The sequence below is a fragment of the Papilio xuthus genome, unplaced genomic scaffold (genome assembly GCF_000836235.2).
Source record: "Papilio xuthus unplaced genomic scaffold, Pxut_1.1 DF826961.1, whole genome shotgun sequence".
Lineage (NCBI taxonomy): Eukaryota > Metazoa > Arthropoda > Insecta > Lepidoptera > Papilionidae > Papilio > Papilio xuthus.
The window spans coordinates 114,546-133,321 of record NW_013531688.1 but is presented as its reverse complement, the minus strand read 5'-3'; the positions used below and the strand labels follow the sequence as shown (position 1 = coordinate 133,321).

General features: G+C 43.8%; 5 protein-coding genes across 6 annotated transcripts in view; 3 read left to right on the top strand and 2 right to left on the bottom strand.

The window, feature by feature from the left end:
* Positions 1-188: 188 nt before the first annotated feature.
* On the top strand, positions 189-2,224 carry Rpt5 (26S proteasome regulatory subunit Rpt5). Its single transcript, XM_013315059.1, has 5 exons — positions 189-862; positions 971-1,166; positions 1,276-1,472; positions 1,655-1,785; positions 1,963-2,224. The coding sequence occupies exons 1-5, from the start codon at positions 308-310 to the stop codon at positions 2,168-2,170; spliced, it is 1,287 nt and encodes a 428-aa protein (XP_013170513.1). The 5' UTR covers positions 189-307; the 3' UTR covers positions 2,171-2,224.
* A 370-nt stretch (positions 2,225-2,594) lies between these two features.
* On the top strand, positions 2,595-9,504 carry lds (transcription termination factor lodestar). The gene is made up of 16 exons (XM_013315659.1): positions 2,595-2,867; positions 2,962-3,060; positions 3,469-3,540; positions 3,723-4,279; positions 4,357-4,770; positions 5,670-5,873; positions 6,024-6,153; positions 6,242-6,361; positions 6,451-6,651; positions 6,723-6,839; positions 6,984-7,183; positions 7,275-7,490; positions 7,561-7,876; positions 8,042-8,256; positions 8,397-8,586; positions 8,658-9,504. The coding sequence occupies exons 1-16, from the start codon at positions 2,696-2,698 to the stop codon at positions 9,131-9,133; spliced, it is 3,699 nt and encodes a 1,232-aa protein (XP_013171113.1). The 5' UTR covers positions 2,595-2,695; the 3' UTR covers positions 9,134-9,504.
* Positions 9,505-9,597: 93 nt separating this feature from the next.
* Positions 9,598-11,488, top strand: LOC106120231 (uncharacterized). Its single transcript, XM_013315514.1, has 3 exons — positions 9,598-10,020; positions 10,197-10,434; positions 10,978-11,488. The coding sequence occupies exons 2-3, from the start codon at positions 10,359-10,361 to the stop codon at positions 11,292-11,294; spliced, it is 393 nt and encodes a 130-aa protein (XP_013170968.1). The 5' UTR covers positions 9,598-10,020; positions 10,197-10,358; the 3' UTR covers positions 11,295-11,488.
* Positions 11,489-11,581: 93 nt separating this feature from the next.
* Bmp-2 (bmp-2 protein) lies at positions 11,582-15,820 on the bottom strand. 2 transcript variants are annotated; one of them, XM_013315513.1, is made up of 4 exons: positions 15,660-15,820; positions 14,804-15,585; positions 14,401-14,472; positions 11,582-11,836 (listed from the first exon to the last, which is right to left on the bottom strand). In XM_013315513.1, exons 1-4 carry the CDS (start codon positions 15,666-15,668, stop codon positions 11,818-11,820), a joined length of 882 nt encoding a protein of 293 aa, XP_013170967.1. In that variant the 5' UTR covers positions 15,669-15,820; the 3' UTR covers positions 11,582-11,817. The 2 variants fall into 2 exon arrangements, with proteins under 2 accessions (XP_013170967.1, XP_013170966.1); XM_013315512.1 differs by lacking the exon at positions 11,582-11,836 and adding an exon at positions 12,842-13,435 and having other exon boundaries at positions 15,660-15,819.
* A 2,657-nt stretch (positions 15,821-18,477) lies between these two features.
* TTLL5 (Tubulin tyrosine ligase-like 5) overlaps positions 18,478-18,776 on the bottom strand; it is a 9,944-nt gene continuing 9,645 nt past the window's right edge. The window contains exon 16 of the mRNA XM_013315018.1: positions 18,478-18,511. Coding sequence (XP_013170472.1) covers positions 18,478-18,511 — 34 coding nt within the window. The remainder of the gene's footprint in view (positions 18,512-18,776) is intronic.

Genomic DNA, 18,776 nt, shown 5'->3' with positions numbered 1-18,776 from the left:
GTTCAGAGGCCCAACAAAAATCACTTTTAGATTTGTAATTGCAAAGCTTTTTTTCCATTTTTGAGTGAAATTATATTTAGTGGTATTTTATAATTAGTGGACGAGAAAAACTTTTATAAAAGTTTTAAATGAATGTAAAAAGGACAAACGATTTTGGAATATATTTTTATATAATAGAAACACTGAACCAGATGAATGACAATTCAGATTTCAGATTTGTAAGCAAGAAAAGTTTGATTTCTCGATTTTTGTTTTATTAAAAGGTTAAATCCGTACTTGTAGTGAGTGTTAAATTACAAAAATAATAATGGCCACGACACTTGAAGATAAATCGATCTGGGAGGATGGAGAAGAAGCACTAAGCGATGAAGTACTACGTATGCCGACAGACGAAATTATCGGCCGTTCCAGGCTCTTGGACAATGAAATCAAGATTATGAAGAGCGAGGTGATGAGAATCACACACGAATTGCAAGCACAGAATGATAAAATTAAAGAAAACACCGAGAAGATCAAAGTAAACAAAACCCTTCCTTATTTAGTTTCAAACGTCATAGAACTCCTCGATGTAGACCCCCAAGAGGAAGAAGAAGATGGCGCTGTGGTTGATTTAGACTCTCAGAGAAAGGGAAAATGTGCAGTCATCAAAACATCTACCAGACAGACATATTTCTTACCAGTAATTGGCTTAGTTGATGCTGAAAAGCTTAAGCCTGGTGATTTGGTAGGAGTAAACAAAGATTCCTACTTGATTTTGGAGACACTGCCAGCCGAGTACGACGCTAGGGTGAAGGCCATGGAGGTAGATGAAAGGCCAACAGAACAGTACTCTGATATTGGAGGTCTTGATAAACAAATCCAGGTCAGTAAAGCTTTATTCTTTTATAACAAAGATTTATGTTATCTCCAAACATTAAATGCTACAATTAAGTTTTCCCAGAATACTAACAACAACTATTCCTTTTTCCAGGAACTTATTGAGGCAGTAGTGTTGCCAATGACACACAAAGAGAAGTTTGTCAACTTGGGCATCCACCCACCCAAGGGAGTACTGCTGTATGGCCCCCCAGGAACCGGCAAGACGCTGCTGGCTCGTGCCTGTGCTGCACAGACTAAGTCTACCTTCCTCAAACTTGCTGGCCCACAACTTGTGCAGATGTTTATTGGTAACATAACATTGTATTTTGTTGTATTCCTTATAATATTGTTTTGATGTAACAAGAAACTACTATATTTAGAGATTATTTTCATTCATTGTCATACTTAATATCACAGGTGATGGAGCTAAGCTGGTCCGAGATGCCTTTGCTCTTGCTAAAGAAAAAGCACCAGCCATCATCTTCATTGATGAACTGGATGCCATTGGTACAAAGCGGTTTGACTCAGAAAAGGCTGGAGATCGTGAAGTTCAGCGCACCATGTTGGAGCTTCTTAACCAACTTGATGGTTTCAGCTCCACGGCTGACATTAAGGTGTGTTAATATTAAACATATCATTGGCAGATACATTACAAATGCTACTGTATCACTACTGGCTCACAAAATTATATAGAAATACTTAACATTACATTCCTTCATTCTCTTTTGTTTGCTTTCATTTTTTAAAAATCAATATATTGGTAAAATTGGGTTAATTCATTGTCTTGTTTTTGCAGGTCATAGCTGCTACAAACAGAGTAGATATCCTGGATCCTGCCCTCCTCAGATCTGGTCGTCTGGACAGGAAGATAGAATTCCCACATCCCAATGAAGAGGCCAGAGCAAGAATTATGCAGATTCATTCACGGTAAATCGAAAAGATTATTTACAGTAAACTACAGATTTTAAATTTTTGTATTGTCCAACCATATTCTACTTCTAAACTCTTTAATGTATTGGTTTTGAACTTTTTTAATTTTTATTCATAAGATTTCACTGTTAATCACACTGTAGTATTGCGTCTGATGCACTCTATATTTTACAGAAAAATGAATGTGAGCCCAGATGTGAACTTCGAGGAGCTGTCGCGCTCGACGGACGACTTCAACGGCGCGCAGTGCAAGGCGGTGTGCGTGGAGGCGGGCATGATCGCCCTACGTCGTTCAGCCTCCGCCGTCACGCACGAGGACTTTATGGATGCCATCCTCGAGGTGCAAGCCAAAAAGAAGGCCAATCTCAGCTACTACGCCTAAATATTCATTCTTGTATTTTAAGTTTCTCTAATAAACAAATATGCTACAATTTTACCTTACATTATTTTATCTTCTCTGCCTTTATACTCTAGGTGATTTTTGTGTAAGAAAATGGAAATAAACAATGTATTCTGCCGTATTTGTCTGAACTTTTAACATCTTCAGACACTTCTTTATTTTCCGATTATTTGCGGGTCGCGTGTAACATAAGTGGGACAGTGGTGCGTTATCAAGATCCCGGACCCTACATACGATCCATTTGGATGGCCACCGAATAGATAAAATTTCTCATTACATATCTATACTGTTTCCTGTCAGGAATTTTTTAATACTTACCAAATAATAAGAATCTTTATAAAGATGACAGAAAAAAGGTAGCAGTAAGACGACTAGCAATGGCAACACCACATGCTTGTCAAGTTTGACGTTTGCCGTAACGACAATATTTTTTAAATTGTTTTGAATTTTTTACCCAAAACCAAAGTTCGATTATAATGTATGAATTGTATTCGTTTTAAATAAAACATGGAAAGTTCATTTTTTGAATATCGCGATTCTACAAAAGTAGAAGGCGACTCTGAAACAGAAGTTATTGACGATAGTTTTGTAGGAGATCAATCTTTTATAACTAAAAAGAAACTAGGTTTTAAGAATCAAACGGTTTTCATTTCAGAATCTGAGGAATCGGCGTCCGAAGGTAGTTTTATCAAAATTCGACATGATTCGCTATTGTAAAGTTACCTAGGAAACATAGAAGTTTCTTAACTTCGAAAACATGTTTTTTCTTTTAGATGCATCTGACGAAGACGATAATGCTAAAAAGTCCTCTTCAACATCGACCAACAATATTAGCGATGCAGCCCCCACCCTTATATCCAGCAGTGAGGATGGTAAATACACGGATTATTATTTTATATCAAGTTCATTATTTATCAAACAATTAATCCACTACTATAAAGAGGAAAGATTTGTATTTTTACATCGAACAAATAAAAACAAAAACTAAACCGATTTTAAAATAGTGGAGCCTTCAAATAGTGAAAGAGTTTTTCCAATAGCAATCAAAATGGTTTCAGAGCTTAGTAATAAAAAATTATCAAAGTAGTTTCAGAGCTTATCCAATGCAAAGAAATAAACAATCAAATCTTTTTTCTTTATGATACCAGTATCCATAGATTTTCTTTGATTCTACTATGGGGGTTATTACTAGCAAAAGCTAACTTGACATGAACCCATATTGCACTTGATTAAAAAGTAAAGCATTATTTAAAACAAGCAATACTTCAATCTGCTTTTAGAAACAAGAAGAGAAAGCCCAATGAGTTCCTCCGGCACATCAAGAAAGTCTGACGATAGTTCTTCTGATGAAGGTAAATTAAACTATCTAGTAAAACTCCTGACTCGGTTTTAACTTGTTCTACTTATAGAATTGTTGCACAAAACTCATGCTAAAACATTACAAATATTCATTTAAAATATATTTCTTGTAACTACGAACAAGTATCATAACATTATTTTGTTTTAATTAATTTCATTTAATTTTAACAAACAGAAATGTCTCCTGAAATTGTGCCACGACCTCGACCAAACACAAAAACGCCGCGCAGGTCTTCAGATTCTTTTATTGGTAGAAAGAATAGAAAACGCATAATGATTGTTGACTCTGACACGGACAACTCTATTGTCATAGAACAAAACAAGAACAAAAAGCTCGCCTGTCTGCAGCAAACACCTCTCAAGGTGAAGAGTAATGTTTTAGCTAATGCTATAACTGACAATTGTGATAATATAGATGTTACTCATCTAAATGATACAAATGAAAAGGATATTGAAAGTAGTGATGAAGAAAAAGATTGCCAGAAAGTGCACAATGATAAGTCTACTGATGAAATTAATGACAAAGAAGAAACTAATGACGAAGATGATGGTATTGATAAAGAAATTACTAAAGATTCTGACAACTCTATGGGTGAAGATAAAAGTGGTGAAGTGGAGAGTGACGAATATGATGATCATATGGTGATGTCTCGCGCCACACGGATGAGTATCATGGGTTTCGTGCCCAAGGAGACGGCGAGTGACGAATCCGACTACATACAGTCTGATGATGTAAGTATTGTTATTGGGAAATTACGAGTTTATCCTAAATTCATGTTTTGGAGTATAAGTTTTATTTCTGTGCATAGAATTCTTCGCGACCGGGCTCCTCTAACAGCTTGGGGGAGCTACCTGACTTCAGCGCCTCTCTTCGGATGTCGCCTGAAAAAGCAAACGATGCGAGAGAAGACAAAGATACTTCTAGATTAACTTGTTCACCTTTCACGAGTCCACTGAAAGATGTCACCAATGAATTTAATGAGTCATTTAAAGACAAATCAAACGGCAAAAGTAAAGTGGAGAACGAGATATGTGATTTGACTCACAAGGAAGTGGAAGTGTACGACCTAACGGGCAGCAAACGCGCCTCCCTCAGGAACAAAGTGCTGAGCAGCATACGGCGTGACAACTCCGGCTACAAGGAGAACGTCATCAACGATGACGTCACCATCATTGACCGCGAGCCAGAGGTCATCGCCCTCAGCAGTGACGACGAGGAGCCGGTCAGTATTTACCTCTACACGCCCCGTAGAGCTTCTTGCTCCACAAGCTCACCACCCACAAACTCTCTTTGTCTACTTTTCTCTTTTCTTCAACGGAAACTCCTAATATATATGTGCTTTTTTATATCTATGGTATATTGTGTGTGTTTTAATTTTCAACTTTTGTATTTAAAATATGTAATTTCAAGACGTGTCATTATCGAATATTTTGGAGTTCGAAAACTTAAGTAATATGCCAAAATGATTAATTCGGAACATTATAACGGTTTAATTTCAGACTACCCCATATAATTTTATTTTATCAATATGTCATGTCTATGTGGGTAAACGACTGGAGTTTGTATAGAGTGTTGTCACCACTGCCCACACCACTGTACACAGACACGCGGCGGGCCGCGAATTACTATTCACTTTGTTTATAAATTGATTTATTACAATTACGTGTGCAAATATTGTTTTGTTTGTCATAAATATATTGGAGTAAAAAAGTGATTGTGTATAGTTTGTGATATCTACAAATGTAATCATGCCTAAACAGGTAACCGCTTATTTATCCGATACTTTCAAACTTTTTACTTATTACTTTGTTTTTGTTTTAAATTCAAATCTTCAAAATCATAGCATTCAGAATTAATTACAATGTTGAAACATTGTCATTTTCTAGTAGGACAAATCATTAGTAGGACAAAGATTGTGCAAAAAAAATCCTAAAATCGTCCTACATTTATACTTCTTTTTAATTGCGATTCAATAAGGTTCTATTTTGTAATTGTAACGAGAATACAAGCGCCACTGGTAACATAGTACAATAACATAACTCATCGGCAACAGAGAACTACGATAGTTTTGAAATTTAATAAATTAAAATATAAGGAATTTTTGGTTTAATATAACTGAAGGTAAAGGAAGAGAAGAAATCTCCGAGGGTGAAGAAGTCTCCGAGTAAGAGGAGTGAGAGTAAAAGCGAGAAGGTGAGCGGGGACATGCGGCAGTACCTGCTCCCACCAAGCTACCCCAACCAGGTGGTGTACGTGAAGAAGCACGTGCGCGAGAACGAGCTGCAGAAGCTGACCGGCCTGCAGGAGGACCTCCACAACGTCAGGGTCAGTGCTCTCCGCGTCACCGGCTCATGCGCACACTTAGCATATTTTTTTAAAGATAATTTATAGAGAGATATAGAACTTCTAAAACTAAAACTTTTGTTAATGCATCGATACCGCATTTAATACGTGTGATATGTCGTGGTGGTGCAGAACCTCCTGGAGAACATGGACGTGGGCACTCTGCCCGACGGCGGCGTGCGCCTCATCGAGCGGCTGACTGCGCTGGAGCAGGCCGTGCGCCTGCAGGGGGACAAGGTCGCCAACATGCTGGTCGAACCCGGTCAGTGCAGCCACTAGCACCCACTGTCCCTACTGCTCACTCTGCCCCCTATCTTCTGCACAAAGCTCATGCTTTTACATCCCTACAGATGCTCCCACAGCAGAAGATATCGTCAAGGGCGGCTTCGACTCTGAGGACAAGGGGCTCTCCTGGGACGACATCAAGAAAGCCAGCGAGGCCGTGCAGCCGAGGATGTTTGGCAAACAAGGTGAGCGCTCGTTTCCTATGATTCAAATAAACCGATCGGTACATGGAGCCGGAGTACCGCCTTGTCACACACCGTCTGTCACTTGCCAGCGATGTCGACGCACATGGCGGAGCGCGGCCTCATCCTGGAGCGGCTGCGCGACCTGCACCAGGCCCTCGCCTCCCGCCCCCCCGAGCACCAGCTGGCGGACCCCCCGGCCGCCCTCGCCACCACGCTCATGCCGCACCAGCTCCACGCCCTCACCTGGCTGCGCTGGCGCGAGACGCAGCGCCCCGCCGGCGGCATTCTTGGTCCGTCTCCCTCCCACCATCTGCCCCCACCCCTGCCGGCCAACACAACACTACAACGTGCTCCTTTGCAGCGGACGACATGGGGCTGGGCAAGACCATCACCATGATCTCGCTGGTGGCCGGAGACAAGGAGGCGGACGACGACGGCGACGACGACAACGACGACGCCGGCCCCGGCGCCAAGCAGCGTGAGTCCTCTGCACCTGCGCACTGGGGCCCGGGCCCTAAATCTTACCGAGTTAAATAAGCTAACCGTGGAATATAACTTAGCTATTTAGTGTTTGATTTTTGTAGAAGGCAATTGTGAGAGGTCGGGTGTGTGACCGTTGCAGTGGTGCGGGGCGGCACGCTGGTGGTGTGCCCGGCCTCCCTGGTGCAGCAGTGGGCGGAGGAGGCGGCCCGGCACTGCCGCCCGCACCGCCTCGGCGTCTGCATGCACCACGGCGCCGCGCGCGCCACGCAGCCCCACCGCCTCGCGCACCACGACCTCGTCATCACCACCTACAACATACTGCTGCGCGAGGCCGAGAAGGTGCGCTCCCCTCACACTCACGTGCCCACTTCACGTACACCTCGCCGCGGGGTTCCTGTAACTGTAACTGCACGATGCCTGTGTGTGTCAGAACGGCGCGCTGATGCGCGTGCAGTGGCGGCGCTGCATCCTGGACGAGGCGCACGTGGTGCGCAACCACAAGAGCGCGACCGCGGCCGCCGTGCTGCCCGCCCGCCTGCGCGCGCGTCGCCGCTGGGCCCTCACCGGCACGCCGCTGCACAACAAGGACCTCGACCTGTTCGCGCTGCTGCGCTTCCTCGGCTGCTCGCCCTTCGACGATCTCCAGGTACTGTCTCGCCTCGGTCTACCCGCTACCCGCTACCCCCTCGCACTGTACATGGCCGCGTGTCCCGCAGATGTGGAAGAAGTGGATCGACAACAAGAGCCTGGGCGGGCAGGAGCGGCTGAGCACGATCATGCGCTGCATCATGCTGCGCCGCACCAAGCAGCAGCTGCAGGCGCGCGGCCAGCTCGCCTGCCTGCCCGCGCGCGACACGCACGACCTGGACGTGACGCTTTCGCGCGACGAGATGAACGTCTACCAGAAGCTGCTCGTGCTCTCCAAGACGCTGTTCGCGCAGTTTCTGCAGCAGCGCGCCGAGCAGCGCCACGACCAGCTCGGCGACCGCGGCGCCTACCACGCCATGCACCGCCGCATGGTCAAGCTGCAAGGTCCTCTCCTCGTTGACACACATGACCCATGACACAAGACACACACACGACGCCGCCTCGCTGTAGAATTCTTTTAAATCCACTCGACTCGCTCCACACCGCCGGTCTCGCTCGCTGCATAATCTTTTACTAGAGATCATTATTTAATTATTCGTGGTCGCGCAGGCGTGAAGCCGGTGAAGTCGCACGAGATCCTGGTGCTGCTGCTGCGTCTGCGCCAGGTCTGCTGCCACTGCGGCCTCATCGCCGCCATGCTGCGAGACGACGACTCCGCACACCCCACAGACCCCGCGCCCGACCCCGCGTCCGACCCCGCGGAGCAGGATCTGCTCGACGAACTCAACAAGCTCGTGCTCGAGGATACCACCCCTAAGAGAAAAGTACGTTTTTTAACTTCCTATATGAGTGTGCAATATTTATCTAGCAGAATCCGGACGCGATACCGATAGCGACAGTAGCTCACCTGTATCAGGTATTTGGGATACGTTTAAATGACTGAGCAACTGTTGATTGCGTTCAGAGCAAGGGCGGCGCGGCGGGGGGCGAGGACGCGGAGGAGGGCGAGGGTGAGGGCGAGGAGGGCAGCACCACGGCGGAGGCGCTGCGCTCGGTGCTGGCAGCTAACAACCCCGTGTTCGCGCTCGACAGGCCCTCCTCCAAGATCGCCGCAGTGATGGCCTGCCTGAACGAGCACGTGTTTCCCAACGAAGGTAAGCTGGCGCGTGCGGAGGTGGAGGTGCGGTGGGGGGACGTGTCGTGACGTGCAGCACAATGTCCGCAGGCGAGAAGGCGGTGGTGGTGTCGCAGTGGACGGGCGTGCTGGCGCTGGTGGAGCGCGAGCTGGGGCGTGCGGGCGTGCGCTGCGTGACGCTGAGCGGGGCGGTGGGTGTGGGCGCGCGGCCGGCGCTGGTGCGCGCGCTGAACGAGGCCGGGTCGCCGGTGCGCGTGATGCTGCTGTCGCTGACGGCGGGCGGCGTGGGGCTGAACCTGTGCGGCGCCAGCCACCTGCTGCTGCTGGACCCGCACTGGAACCCGCAGCTGGAGCAGCAGGCGCAGGACCGCGTGTACCGCGTGGGGCAGACGCGCCACGTGCACGTGTACCGCTTCATGTGCCGCGACACCGTGGAGCAGTCCATCCGCCGCCTGCAGCGCGACAAGCTGGCGCTGGCCGACAGCGTGCTCACCGGCGCGCGCTCCACCAACCACGCCAAGCTCTCCATCGAGGACCTCAAGGTGCTCTTCAACATGGCCTCCTAGCTCCTCCTAGCTCCTCCTTGTGTATACTGGTTCCGATGTCCGTTTTCATTACTGTGCTTTGCTGGACTGGAGTGTTGACTTTGAATCAAGAAGTAAAATTATAGCATTATGTGATAATTATATTGTATTAAATGTTGACTAAACTTGTCTCTCGTGTTGTACTTCTACCTTACATAAACTTATATATATTTAAATGTGACAAATGTAAATAATCAATTTTATAATATAATATCTATCTCATTTGCATTAAAACCGGTTGCTGATACATCCACTGTCGGTTTCACCAATAATTACAAAGACTTTTGTGTTATATTATAAGTAACAGATTGAAGACAACATATTATTTTTATTGAGTGTGACACAAATTAAGATTTGAAATATATTTAATTGTAATTCCTAGTTAATATGCAATAATATTTGTTATTTTACGCCTTGCTTTTTACTTCGAGAGCCATTTCCTTTCCTACATTTATACCTATATAGTTCACATTTTTTTTTATATCATAAGATGACAAACGAGCAAGCGACCACCTGAACTCGCCGAACTAGTGAGGTGACCGCTGCGTAGACATCCGCAAACACGAGACATAGTCAACTATTTTTTTTTTCGCTGGTTAAATCTCGGTACTTGGTTTGATCTCAGTTGTCCAATGTACCAGCCCGGCCTCGTTTACATTGACAGGTAATAAAACATCTTTCTATGCGTCCTCTCCTACTTCAAATCCATTTCTTATTAGAAAAGCACGAGGACTAAAATTAAGCCTAAGACACGCACACTCCTCAGACTGTACCACAGAATTGCTTACACTATGCGATGGTCTTCTTTCTGTGTCGCAGCGTTGTTGTTGCTGACGTCTAGCACTGGTCTTGTTTGCGATGAATTCAGAGTACGTGACGTTAGTACTTTACACACACTTTTACGCTTACGAATGAACTTTATACGATTAAAAAGTCATATTTTGTATTTTACATTCTTTATTAGTAAAATCAACCGTCTTCTAATGGCTTTTTGCAAATTCTTACGCAGTATAAAAATAAAATACTAACTACATACATATCTTAGAGAAACTTGGCAAAAACCTAGAGACTAAATATTTCAAACAAAGAAATAAACGCGCGTATTGCGCTCGGGGAATCGACGAGACAACGTAAGATCGCGTCGTCCAAAAATAGCCAAGTGCAGGAGCCAGCGCGGCCCCGCCAGTGACACTAGGCACCGCCCGCCATGGCCAGCGACCCCGCCATCAAGAGGCTCTGCGCAGTCATCGCGCTCTTCGTTGCCATCATTTGCATATTTGGAGGTGACCCGCTTTGTTTACTACCTAACTTCACTGACAGTGCGCTGGCTCGCTGGAATGCCCTTCATTCATAATCCTAGTCAGGTATTGCAGGTGTGTAAGGCAGTCGGTTAAAGGCATCTACTAATGTTGACATTACATGTTATTCCTATAACAAGCAAAATTTTATATGTATAATAATACTGTTTTCTAGGATTTTTGTTGAGCAAAACTGCACAATTTGCAGTTTTGCTCTATATATCGTACAGTTGACAAAACATCTGTTACGTCCCAAGGTGTAAAGCATGGAGATAATAACTTTCCATACGTCCATAGTGTAATGTCAACATTATCTGAATATAGAAATCAATGTAGTACCAGGTTGCACTCATGTGCTTTTAGAACATATAGATTTAATGCGAAAGACTGATTTTTTGAAATTGAAATTAAAAAACGGTTCTATTTTTATTTTTAAGTCTTAATGCGATCTAACCGGAACGTGGCGCATTCCTATAATTACATCACAGCTGTTTGAAGAATTGCATTGAGATTGGGAACTGATTGCAGGCTACATGCTGGGGCGCAGCGGGCGCGGCGAGGCGCGGCGTGGCAGCGACGCCGCGCTGCTCAACCTGACCGCCGCCGTAGACGGCTTGTTCAGGAGAGCGCGCCGCATCTCGCCCAAGAGCGTTCACCACAAGGACGCGGGCAAGGTGGCGGCGCGGCTGGCGGAGGCGCTGGGCGGCGGCGCGGGCGCGGGCGAGTGCGGAGCCCGCTCGGGCGCCGCGCTGGCCGAGCTGGCGCGCGCCTGCTTGCACGCCGAGCTGCACAAGGTCACCCGGGCCATCAACAATGCCTCTCTATACTTAGACTCGCTCAGGTGACAATGGATAGTCGTTCAATGCTTACATTGACACAACTCCTACTTTAATGTGTAAGCTTTTAACTATTATTATTATTATGAAGGAATGTGATTACTACGTTTTCGATGTTTAGAATTGTCGAGTTCTATCATTTAGTATTGTTATGTTTGTATGTTACATTGCGATATAAAATGAGATAATAATATAAGTATACTTGAATTATAAAGATATCAATCTGTTTGGATGAGACTACTGGAGTATCAACAGCAAGGAAAATGTTCCTGATATGGTAAAAAAGAAACAAATAGTATGCAATAACATTACATTTATTTAATCATGATTCCTTTAGTTTTTCTACCACATTATCCTCTTCTGTGAATGCGTTCCTGCCGGCGCTCGAGGCGGGCCGAGACAACTCTTCCTCCAACCTCACCGCGTCCTCTGAGCGAGAAGTTACTGTGTGCGCCTGATGGCGGCGCATCAAATACACACACATCGTGAGACGTACATCACCCTCCCTTTGGGGCCCGTTATGTTTTTTGTTTCATTCGGGATACCAGATTCTGTTAAACACACAACAATGTTATAGTAACAGTAAAGACTTAGAAAAATTATGTAAATTTTTAATGTGTCCGGAGTTCACCCTGTTCAACTTGTGCGCTTTTTAAATTTGTATAATATATTTGTACATTGTATTTTAATGATACAGAAAACACGTACATAGTTGATTCTCAACGTTCTTCATTGTTACGTCTGAGGATTTACAAGAGAGTCAGACCGGACGAGCTACTAGCGTCAGGCAAGCTCACAGAGCTGCATGATGCGCGTCGCATTCCGTTAATAGTATAGAGCTTCTTAAAGATATAACACGATATATGGCCGATAGATAAGTATTGCTCACATTACAACATGTAAACATTGCGCACGTGTGATCTTCCAAAAGAAATGTTAAAATTGCTCACAAGTGTGTGTGACGTGTGATATTGTGAGGGCGGTGCGATGCTGGCTGCTCCGGCGGGCGGCTGCGTTAGGCCGCGGGGTGCGTCGCCGCACCCGTACTTACGATTGTAACGTTCTCCTCGTCTGCGGCTTGCGGATGCGTTAGCTAACTCTCGCCACACGTGCCCCGCAAGCAAACCTCATCGCCGTCGCCTACCTGCGCCCGCAGCCGAGTGGCGTGCGAGTGTGCGTGCGGCCGCACGGGTCGCGGGTACGATCACGTATTGCGACTGGATAACGCAGGGGGCCGGTGTTGCAACGCAAACGCCTCTCGAGCGCGCCTCGCCGCCGCCTGCGCGCTCTTACTGTAGCGAGTAACGTCCGCACTGAACGCCCCGCATCGGCGGCCTCACCTCGCTTCGCTAACTTACTGCATTCACTACCATTATACTTAACACTAAGTCACCCACCAAACTACCTCTCTCTCCGGTCACACGCCTAGACGTTATCTCCTGCAATAATATAACCATTGCATGTTATGTAACAACCGCAACCGCAAATAATATAGCAACGAGCCGCAGTGCGAGACATGACACATGCAATCGGAGGATATAAATAAAAAAATAAAAGAAAATGGTAAAGGATTTAATCTATAGTAAATTATGGTACAGCTTAAAATACATTTTAATTATTCTAAAACGATATATCGTAAAATCAATTTCAATAACATTCCGTGGGGCGACGTCGTCAGCTGGTAAATCAAACCGCGAGTGCTAATTTTATTATCTTTATTGTAATACAAAATGATTTGACATAATTTGATTGTGATCGATCGGAGCGGGCTCGGTGTGCGTGGGCCCGACGGCGTCCGACCGCGGGGCGACTCGGGCGCGCCGCTGAGCGTGCGGGAGCGGACACATCCACTCATCTTACGAACGCAACTAGGCAACCCCACGGCCGGCAACGCGTTTCTCGTTTTCTCATTTTATAAATAACTGTAAATTCTTATGTAATAATTGGTACGTTAGGAACTAAATATCTTCGCTACACATTTATCGTAACGTGTTCCATATAAGTTTAAATTGAGAAATACCGGCCCGTGCCTCGCCCGGCCCGAAATGTTAACCTTATTGCCTATGTGTATCGTGTGTATCGGGGTGAGCGGTGAGACCGACAGCTCCGCTCGCGACAGTACCGACAGTTACCAACCCGCGTGACTCCCCCTAAAACAAACGTTTCACCTTAGAACATCCCTCGTGCGCCAGCCACAAGTGACTTATCCCGACTCCTCTCATCTCATCTCTTCTCACTGATAACTAAATACATATTAAAATACAACGAATGAATATTCTGCGACATATAACATTTGCTAACAAAAATAATTGACACGGAACATTTGCACTTTAATTGAATTTCGTTAATTATGATCCGATAACGTAATCGTTGCACATCGGAAATGTATAAAACCTTGAATGCACTAGGGGACAAACGGAGCGACGTGTTCACCGGACACCGGACTATCACACTACCATACACTACGCGTGTCGAAGGAATATCAACCGAACTGATCGTCGGATATTAACATTGCGTCGACGTAGACGTAGACGTAGACGAGAAGGCAGAGAGGTATCTTTCAAACAATATCCTGCACTACACTGCACTGACATACGACACGAGTGCAGACTACTCTTGCAGACGGAGGAAGCATAGGAATAGTGCGAGTCACGACCTCACCGCAGACAGCTAAATGTTTTGCATCACGCCGGGGAGGATATTTTGTTACCTAGTGTATTCTTGGTTATACTCTGACAAACAACTCTTGTAACTTTCTTAATGTTTACTTTATGCGATTTTCTTTACAAGAGGATCATTTAAAAGTGATTCAATATATATTTTTACATAAATTATTTCTGTAAGTATTACTTCAAAAATAATAATCATCAAGAAACTGCAATCATCATTGTATAATCAAATCTGGTTTTAGAATGTGTATCAGTGATTTTGTAGCACAAAATTTGTCAACTACAGACTGAGTCATGAGAAAACTTCACTTGTGTCTAACAATAAACTCACCGTTGACAGACAATTATTCTATGTATACACACGAGTTGTGATGCATGCAGTTACTTGATAGTTGTAAAGTGTGACCAGGTTCAGTCAGGTCAGCGAGGTGGTGGTGGTAACTTACCTGCCCATTGGTGGGTACTGCTGTGCATAGGGGTCTCTGTCGTAGCCGCCAGCAACACCCGCCGCGCCACGCCTGAAACATACAATATCATTCATTAGAGACACTAACAACAAAGGCAAATGAATGGAAATTATTACTATTATATTGTTATAACTTTAAAGTACAAAATTGTTGTAAAATAGTAAATAATTAAGTAGCATACTAAGTCTAGATTCTTGATCCAAAATACTCTAAAGAATTTGGGATAGGCATAATGTATGTTCAGATGTCTAAGCATGACGTTTAATGACAAATATACTGTGAGGGTGAGGTGTATATGTACATATGTATGTATGCAGATTTTGTGTACATAATCACAATGAGACTTCATAAAGAAGCAACAAAATAATGCTAAAACACTGACATGGGTGGTGGTGAACGCCTGCTGAACATATCCGCAGCGGGAATGGGCGCGGCGCGAGGCGGCGGCCGTTCGTATGCCGCGGGCATAGGCCCCGGCCTCATCGGCGCTCTCCGGTCCATCATGTCCCTCTCGTCACCGTACATGCCTGCGCGCCTGTCCTCCGCATACATGCCCGTCATATCCTCAGCTGCATACCCGCGTCGGTCGTCGTACATTGGCGGTGCACCGTACTGGTCGCGGCCGCGCCCGTCCATTAGTGCAAACCCTCGTCGGTCTTCGCCTCCGTAGCCATTGTACCCGCGGTCGTCGTAGCCCATAGGCCGTTCCATGCTTCGGTCGTATGGCGGTGCGCCCATACCATTCCGCATTGGCATTCCACCACCCATGGGGGGGCCGCGCATATCGCCGCCTCTCATCGGGCCCATTGGCCGGGCGTCCCTCATATAAGGAGCGTCCCTGGTCGGCGGACCCCCGCGCATAGGTCCTCCGGAGCGCCTGTCCATGGATCCTCTCATTCCACCTCGCATACCACCGCGTGCCCCGCCGCCGCGTTGCCCGCGTTCCTTGATACGTCCTCTCTCTACTGTTATAACACCTCCATTGAACGTCGTATTGTTTAAGCTACGGATGGCGGCCGCGGCTTGCTCTTCGGTCTGCATATGTACGAATCCGCATCTGTTCATTATGTCGCATTCTGTAACTACTCCGAACCGCTCAAATAACTTCCGAAGATCTTCCGGCTTGGACCCCTGGGGCAAGCTACCGACGAAAACTTTAGTTTGCTGAAAACATTATTAATTTTATCAATTTCATTCAATTTACATAACATACAAAAAAAATAACAATTAACACATACCGGCACCATTTTGTCGCTTATAACACTTTGTTCTAATTATTTTTTCAATTATTTTATAAAACTCAGTACACGTGCATTTATAACAAAGTACCGCAATCCCGCTTCTTTTAGCAACAAAATGGCGGCGGCAGACGATGTTTTTAATGAAGTGAAGATAAATGACGTTTTAGAAATTAGAACCGTTCGTTTGTTTGGAGCTCTAAGCTGTCGTATTTGATAGTAAACCGTACTTTACGGTATAATTGGTCACAATGCACTACTTGTCAAATCTTTGCTCATTCTATTGGTTAAAATGGAATGCGTCGTTTTAATTTAGCCAATCAAATTGAAGCAAAGAGTACCAAAGCTTCTTGGTCTTGCCATAATTTTATGTCCGGTTTCGTCCATAGACTTTTTGCTTATGGACGAAGAAGCATTTATTATACACCTAAATCCATATTCCTATGTGGATATTAAATAAAACCCCGAGTTAACTAGTGTTGCTGTTTACATTATTATAGCTGTGCCCTGGGAATGCGAGCGTCAAGGAAAACGAGATGGGACGTAAAGGGAATACCGGCTAAAATATTAATAGAGAAGAAATCAGGTGGTACTTGGAGTAGTTTCACTGAGTGCCGAAATAGGCACTACCAGGCACTACTCTGAAACTGTTACTGTTGCCAGCTTAACTATACTTTAACTGCTTATTCGTAGGAGCATCGAAATAATACCAGAAAAGTCAAAAGGCAGAATAAAAAATAATTAGTAAATATTCCTTTATTCAGCGTATTCAAAATAATTTTGCCGAATGAATCGCGATTGCCAAATAAGAGACGAGACGCACACAATGTTCTGTTTTGAAGCGAAGCGCCGTCCTTTGCAGCCGGCCCGCATCGCGGCTGTACCGCACCGAGGTCGCGGGAGAAGCTACATAAGCGTTTCGCATACAAGTTACTTGCATGCAATGCATCACATCAAAAATTTGAAATTATAATTACCATTTCACTATAAAAATACAGTTTAATAATCGGTCTTATAAATATATCTCTACCGAAACGAAAGAGATCTTTTGTATTTTACAAATTACAAGATAACTAAAATATCAACCATAACTTTTTCTCAGATGTAGCTTTCAGTCTCCACATTTTTTTCTTGCGATACTTATTATATTTCCGAGTAAATTTACAAATAAATAATCGAGTTAAGTACTTTATTATATAACTATTCTTATTTGTTAAAATCTTTGTACGGGGTAAAAGTACAATGGCGTAAGTTGCACGGTAACACGAAATAAAAATCAATAAACCATTCTTAAAATATAAATAATCAAAATAATATTAAAAAACAAAAAGAAAAGCATTCAATACAAACATGGTAACGTCTAATAAAAGCATATTTAGATAAATATTCTTTGGAAAGGAAAAACTGTTAACACTTTAATTTATTTGGATATTTGTATCGGTTCGTAACAAAATATTTCTTCATTTATATTTTCAAATAACCGTGTCATTACAATCTTCTAACAGCATTCGAGCAAAAAAGGAGATCATAGTATGTTTTTCTAGAGGTGTTTCACAGCCAACGAAACTGTTATTAAAAATTGTAAACATATCCGATAAAATATCGAGGGACTAGTATCTGATATCATTTTAGTTAGATAAAAAGAGGTTGTAAGTATGACGCCATAAGGTGTAATGAAGGATATGTTTGTCCATACTTTAGCATAATCTAAAATGAACAACAACGCGACTGACATCCGCTATAGTTATTATGTTAAATAGCCTGTTCTATTGTAAGCAGTTTGTTTACATAAACAAAGGAGAGGAGAGGCGCGGGCCGCCGCCACCTCCGCCGCCGCCTCGACTGGCATCCATCTTGTCTTTGTATTAAATTAAAATATCAAATAACAAACAAAAACAATGATAATCTCATAAATAGATATTTTACCACATCGCTTTTGAGTAAAATTATCTTATATGCTTACATTAATTTACCAAATGTATAATACGTATATGATATAAATGATATTTATCAAACAGTTGCCGCTACAAATATATTAATAACAATATGTCGTTCAATCAATCTTCACGCGATAACATTAAACCGAGATTCTGTTCATCACTTCAAAGTTATAGTCACTCTATTTCAAACCGTTGTTATTATAATATTACTGAATGTTTTAAATAGTTTATTAAGATGATGTTATATCGATGGATAAATAGAAAAAGTGATAAGTTTTCAAATGCAGTCACCATTAACTACATATTCATTTTGTCTATTCTATAAAAATTGTGACAGAGTTTTCAAACTTAACTCGCACACATGTAAATGATTTTGGAAAGGTGACATTGACAATTATCCATCTGTCACATGACGGAGTTGCAGTCACATCGGCACACAAACAAACAAACAAACAAACAAACACACGCACACCATCCTGTAGCACCGATAATATAAATCTGTCAGGTACTAGAGCTAGGCACCGATCACTTGTAAACACATAGATGGCTCACAATTCATACTTTCTCTTCCATATTTGAGATCGTCTTTATCACCAGCACATACACAGTAGATATATGTAGAGAAACAATATTCATGAAATTGATGAAATTCATTTACACTCATGATACTGACGAGAGCTGTTTCAGAAGAAGTTTGCGTTGACACATTCGTCACATGACTAGCTAGATGCAGCTAACAGTCACCCAGCAATGTGTTGACTCCTCCATCTATGTATTTAAATCTTTGGTTAAGCCACAGGTGATGAAGCACTCATCATTTCCTAGGCGAGATCTAAGCACTAGACTAGCGACACAACATTTAGGACGTCTACGTGTGATCACAACGTTTCATCTTCATAAGATTCTTCTCCGCTAGATTGTATTAACACTATTTATTGCTAGTTAAGGCGAGGCTCCTAAGTCTTATGTTATTTAGAGACAGGAACGTAAGCAAATGTGCACATTTTTGACGAAGGTTAGGTAAGAAAACAGAGAAAACCTCATGATTTGTGATGTTCCAAACATCCAATCATGATGATCGCCGCGACGCGCGATGATCGTGGTATGACACGAGAGGAAGCTCCTCAGTTCTCCTCGTTGCGGTGGCGAAGTTACAAGATAGTTTACCGCCACATTT

Excerpts from the sequence above, each read along its gene's own strand:
- LOC106120231 (XM_013315514.1), top strand. The coding sequence starts at position 10,359 with ATGGCCAGCGACCCCGCCATCAAGAGGCTCTGCGCAGTCATCGCGCTC. Across the intron at positions 10,435-10,977 it reads CATCATTTGCATATTTGGAG|GCTACATGCTGGGGCGCAGC; the intron begins GTGACCCGCTTT and ends AACTGATTGCAG.
- Rpt5 (XM_013315059.1), top strand. The coding sequence starts at position 308 with ATGGCCACGACACTTGAAGATAAATCGATCTGGGAGGATGGAGAAGAA. Across the intron at positions 863-970 it reads GTCTTGATAAACAAATCCAG|GAACTTATTGAGGCAGTAGT; the intron begins GTCAGTAAAGCT and ends TCCTTTTTCCAG. Across the intron at positions 1,786-1,962 it reads ATTATGCAGATTCATTCACG|AAAAATGAATGTGAGCCCAG; the intron begins GTAAATCGAAAA and ends TATATTTTACAG.
- lds (XM_013315659.1), top strand. The coding sequence starts at position 2,696 with ATGGAAAGTTCATTTTTTGAATATCGCGATTCTACAAAAGTAGAAGGC. Across the intron at positions 6,362-6,450 it reads GAGGATGTTTGGCAAACAAG|CGATGTCGACGCACATGGCG; the intron begins GTGAGCGCTCGT and ends GTCACTTGCCAG. Across the intron at positions 8,257-8,396 it reads ATACCACCCCTAAGAGAAAA|AGCAAGGGCGGCGCGGCGGG; the intron begins GTACGTTTTTTA and ends GATTGCGTTCAG.
- Bmp-2 (XM_013315512.1), bottom strand. Across the intron at positions 14,473-14,803 it reads AGGCGTTCACCACCACCCAT|GCGTGGCGCGGCGGGTGTTG; the intron begins GTCAGTGTTTTA and ends TGTATGTTTCAG. Across the intron at positions 13,436-14,400 it reads CAGTACCCACCAATGGGCAG|GGGGAGTCACGCGGGTTGGT; the intron begins GTAAGTTACCAC and ends CGTTTGTTTTAG.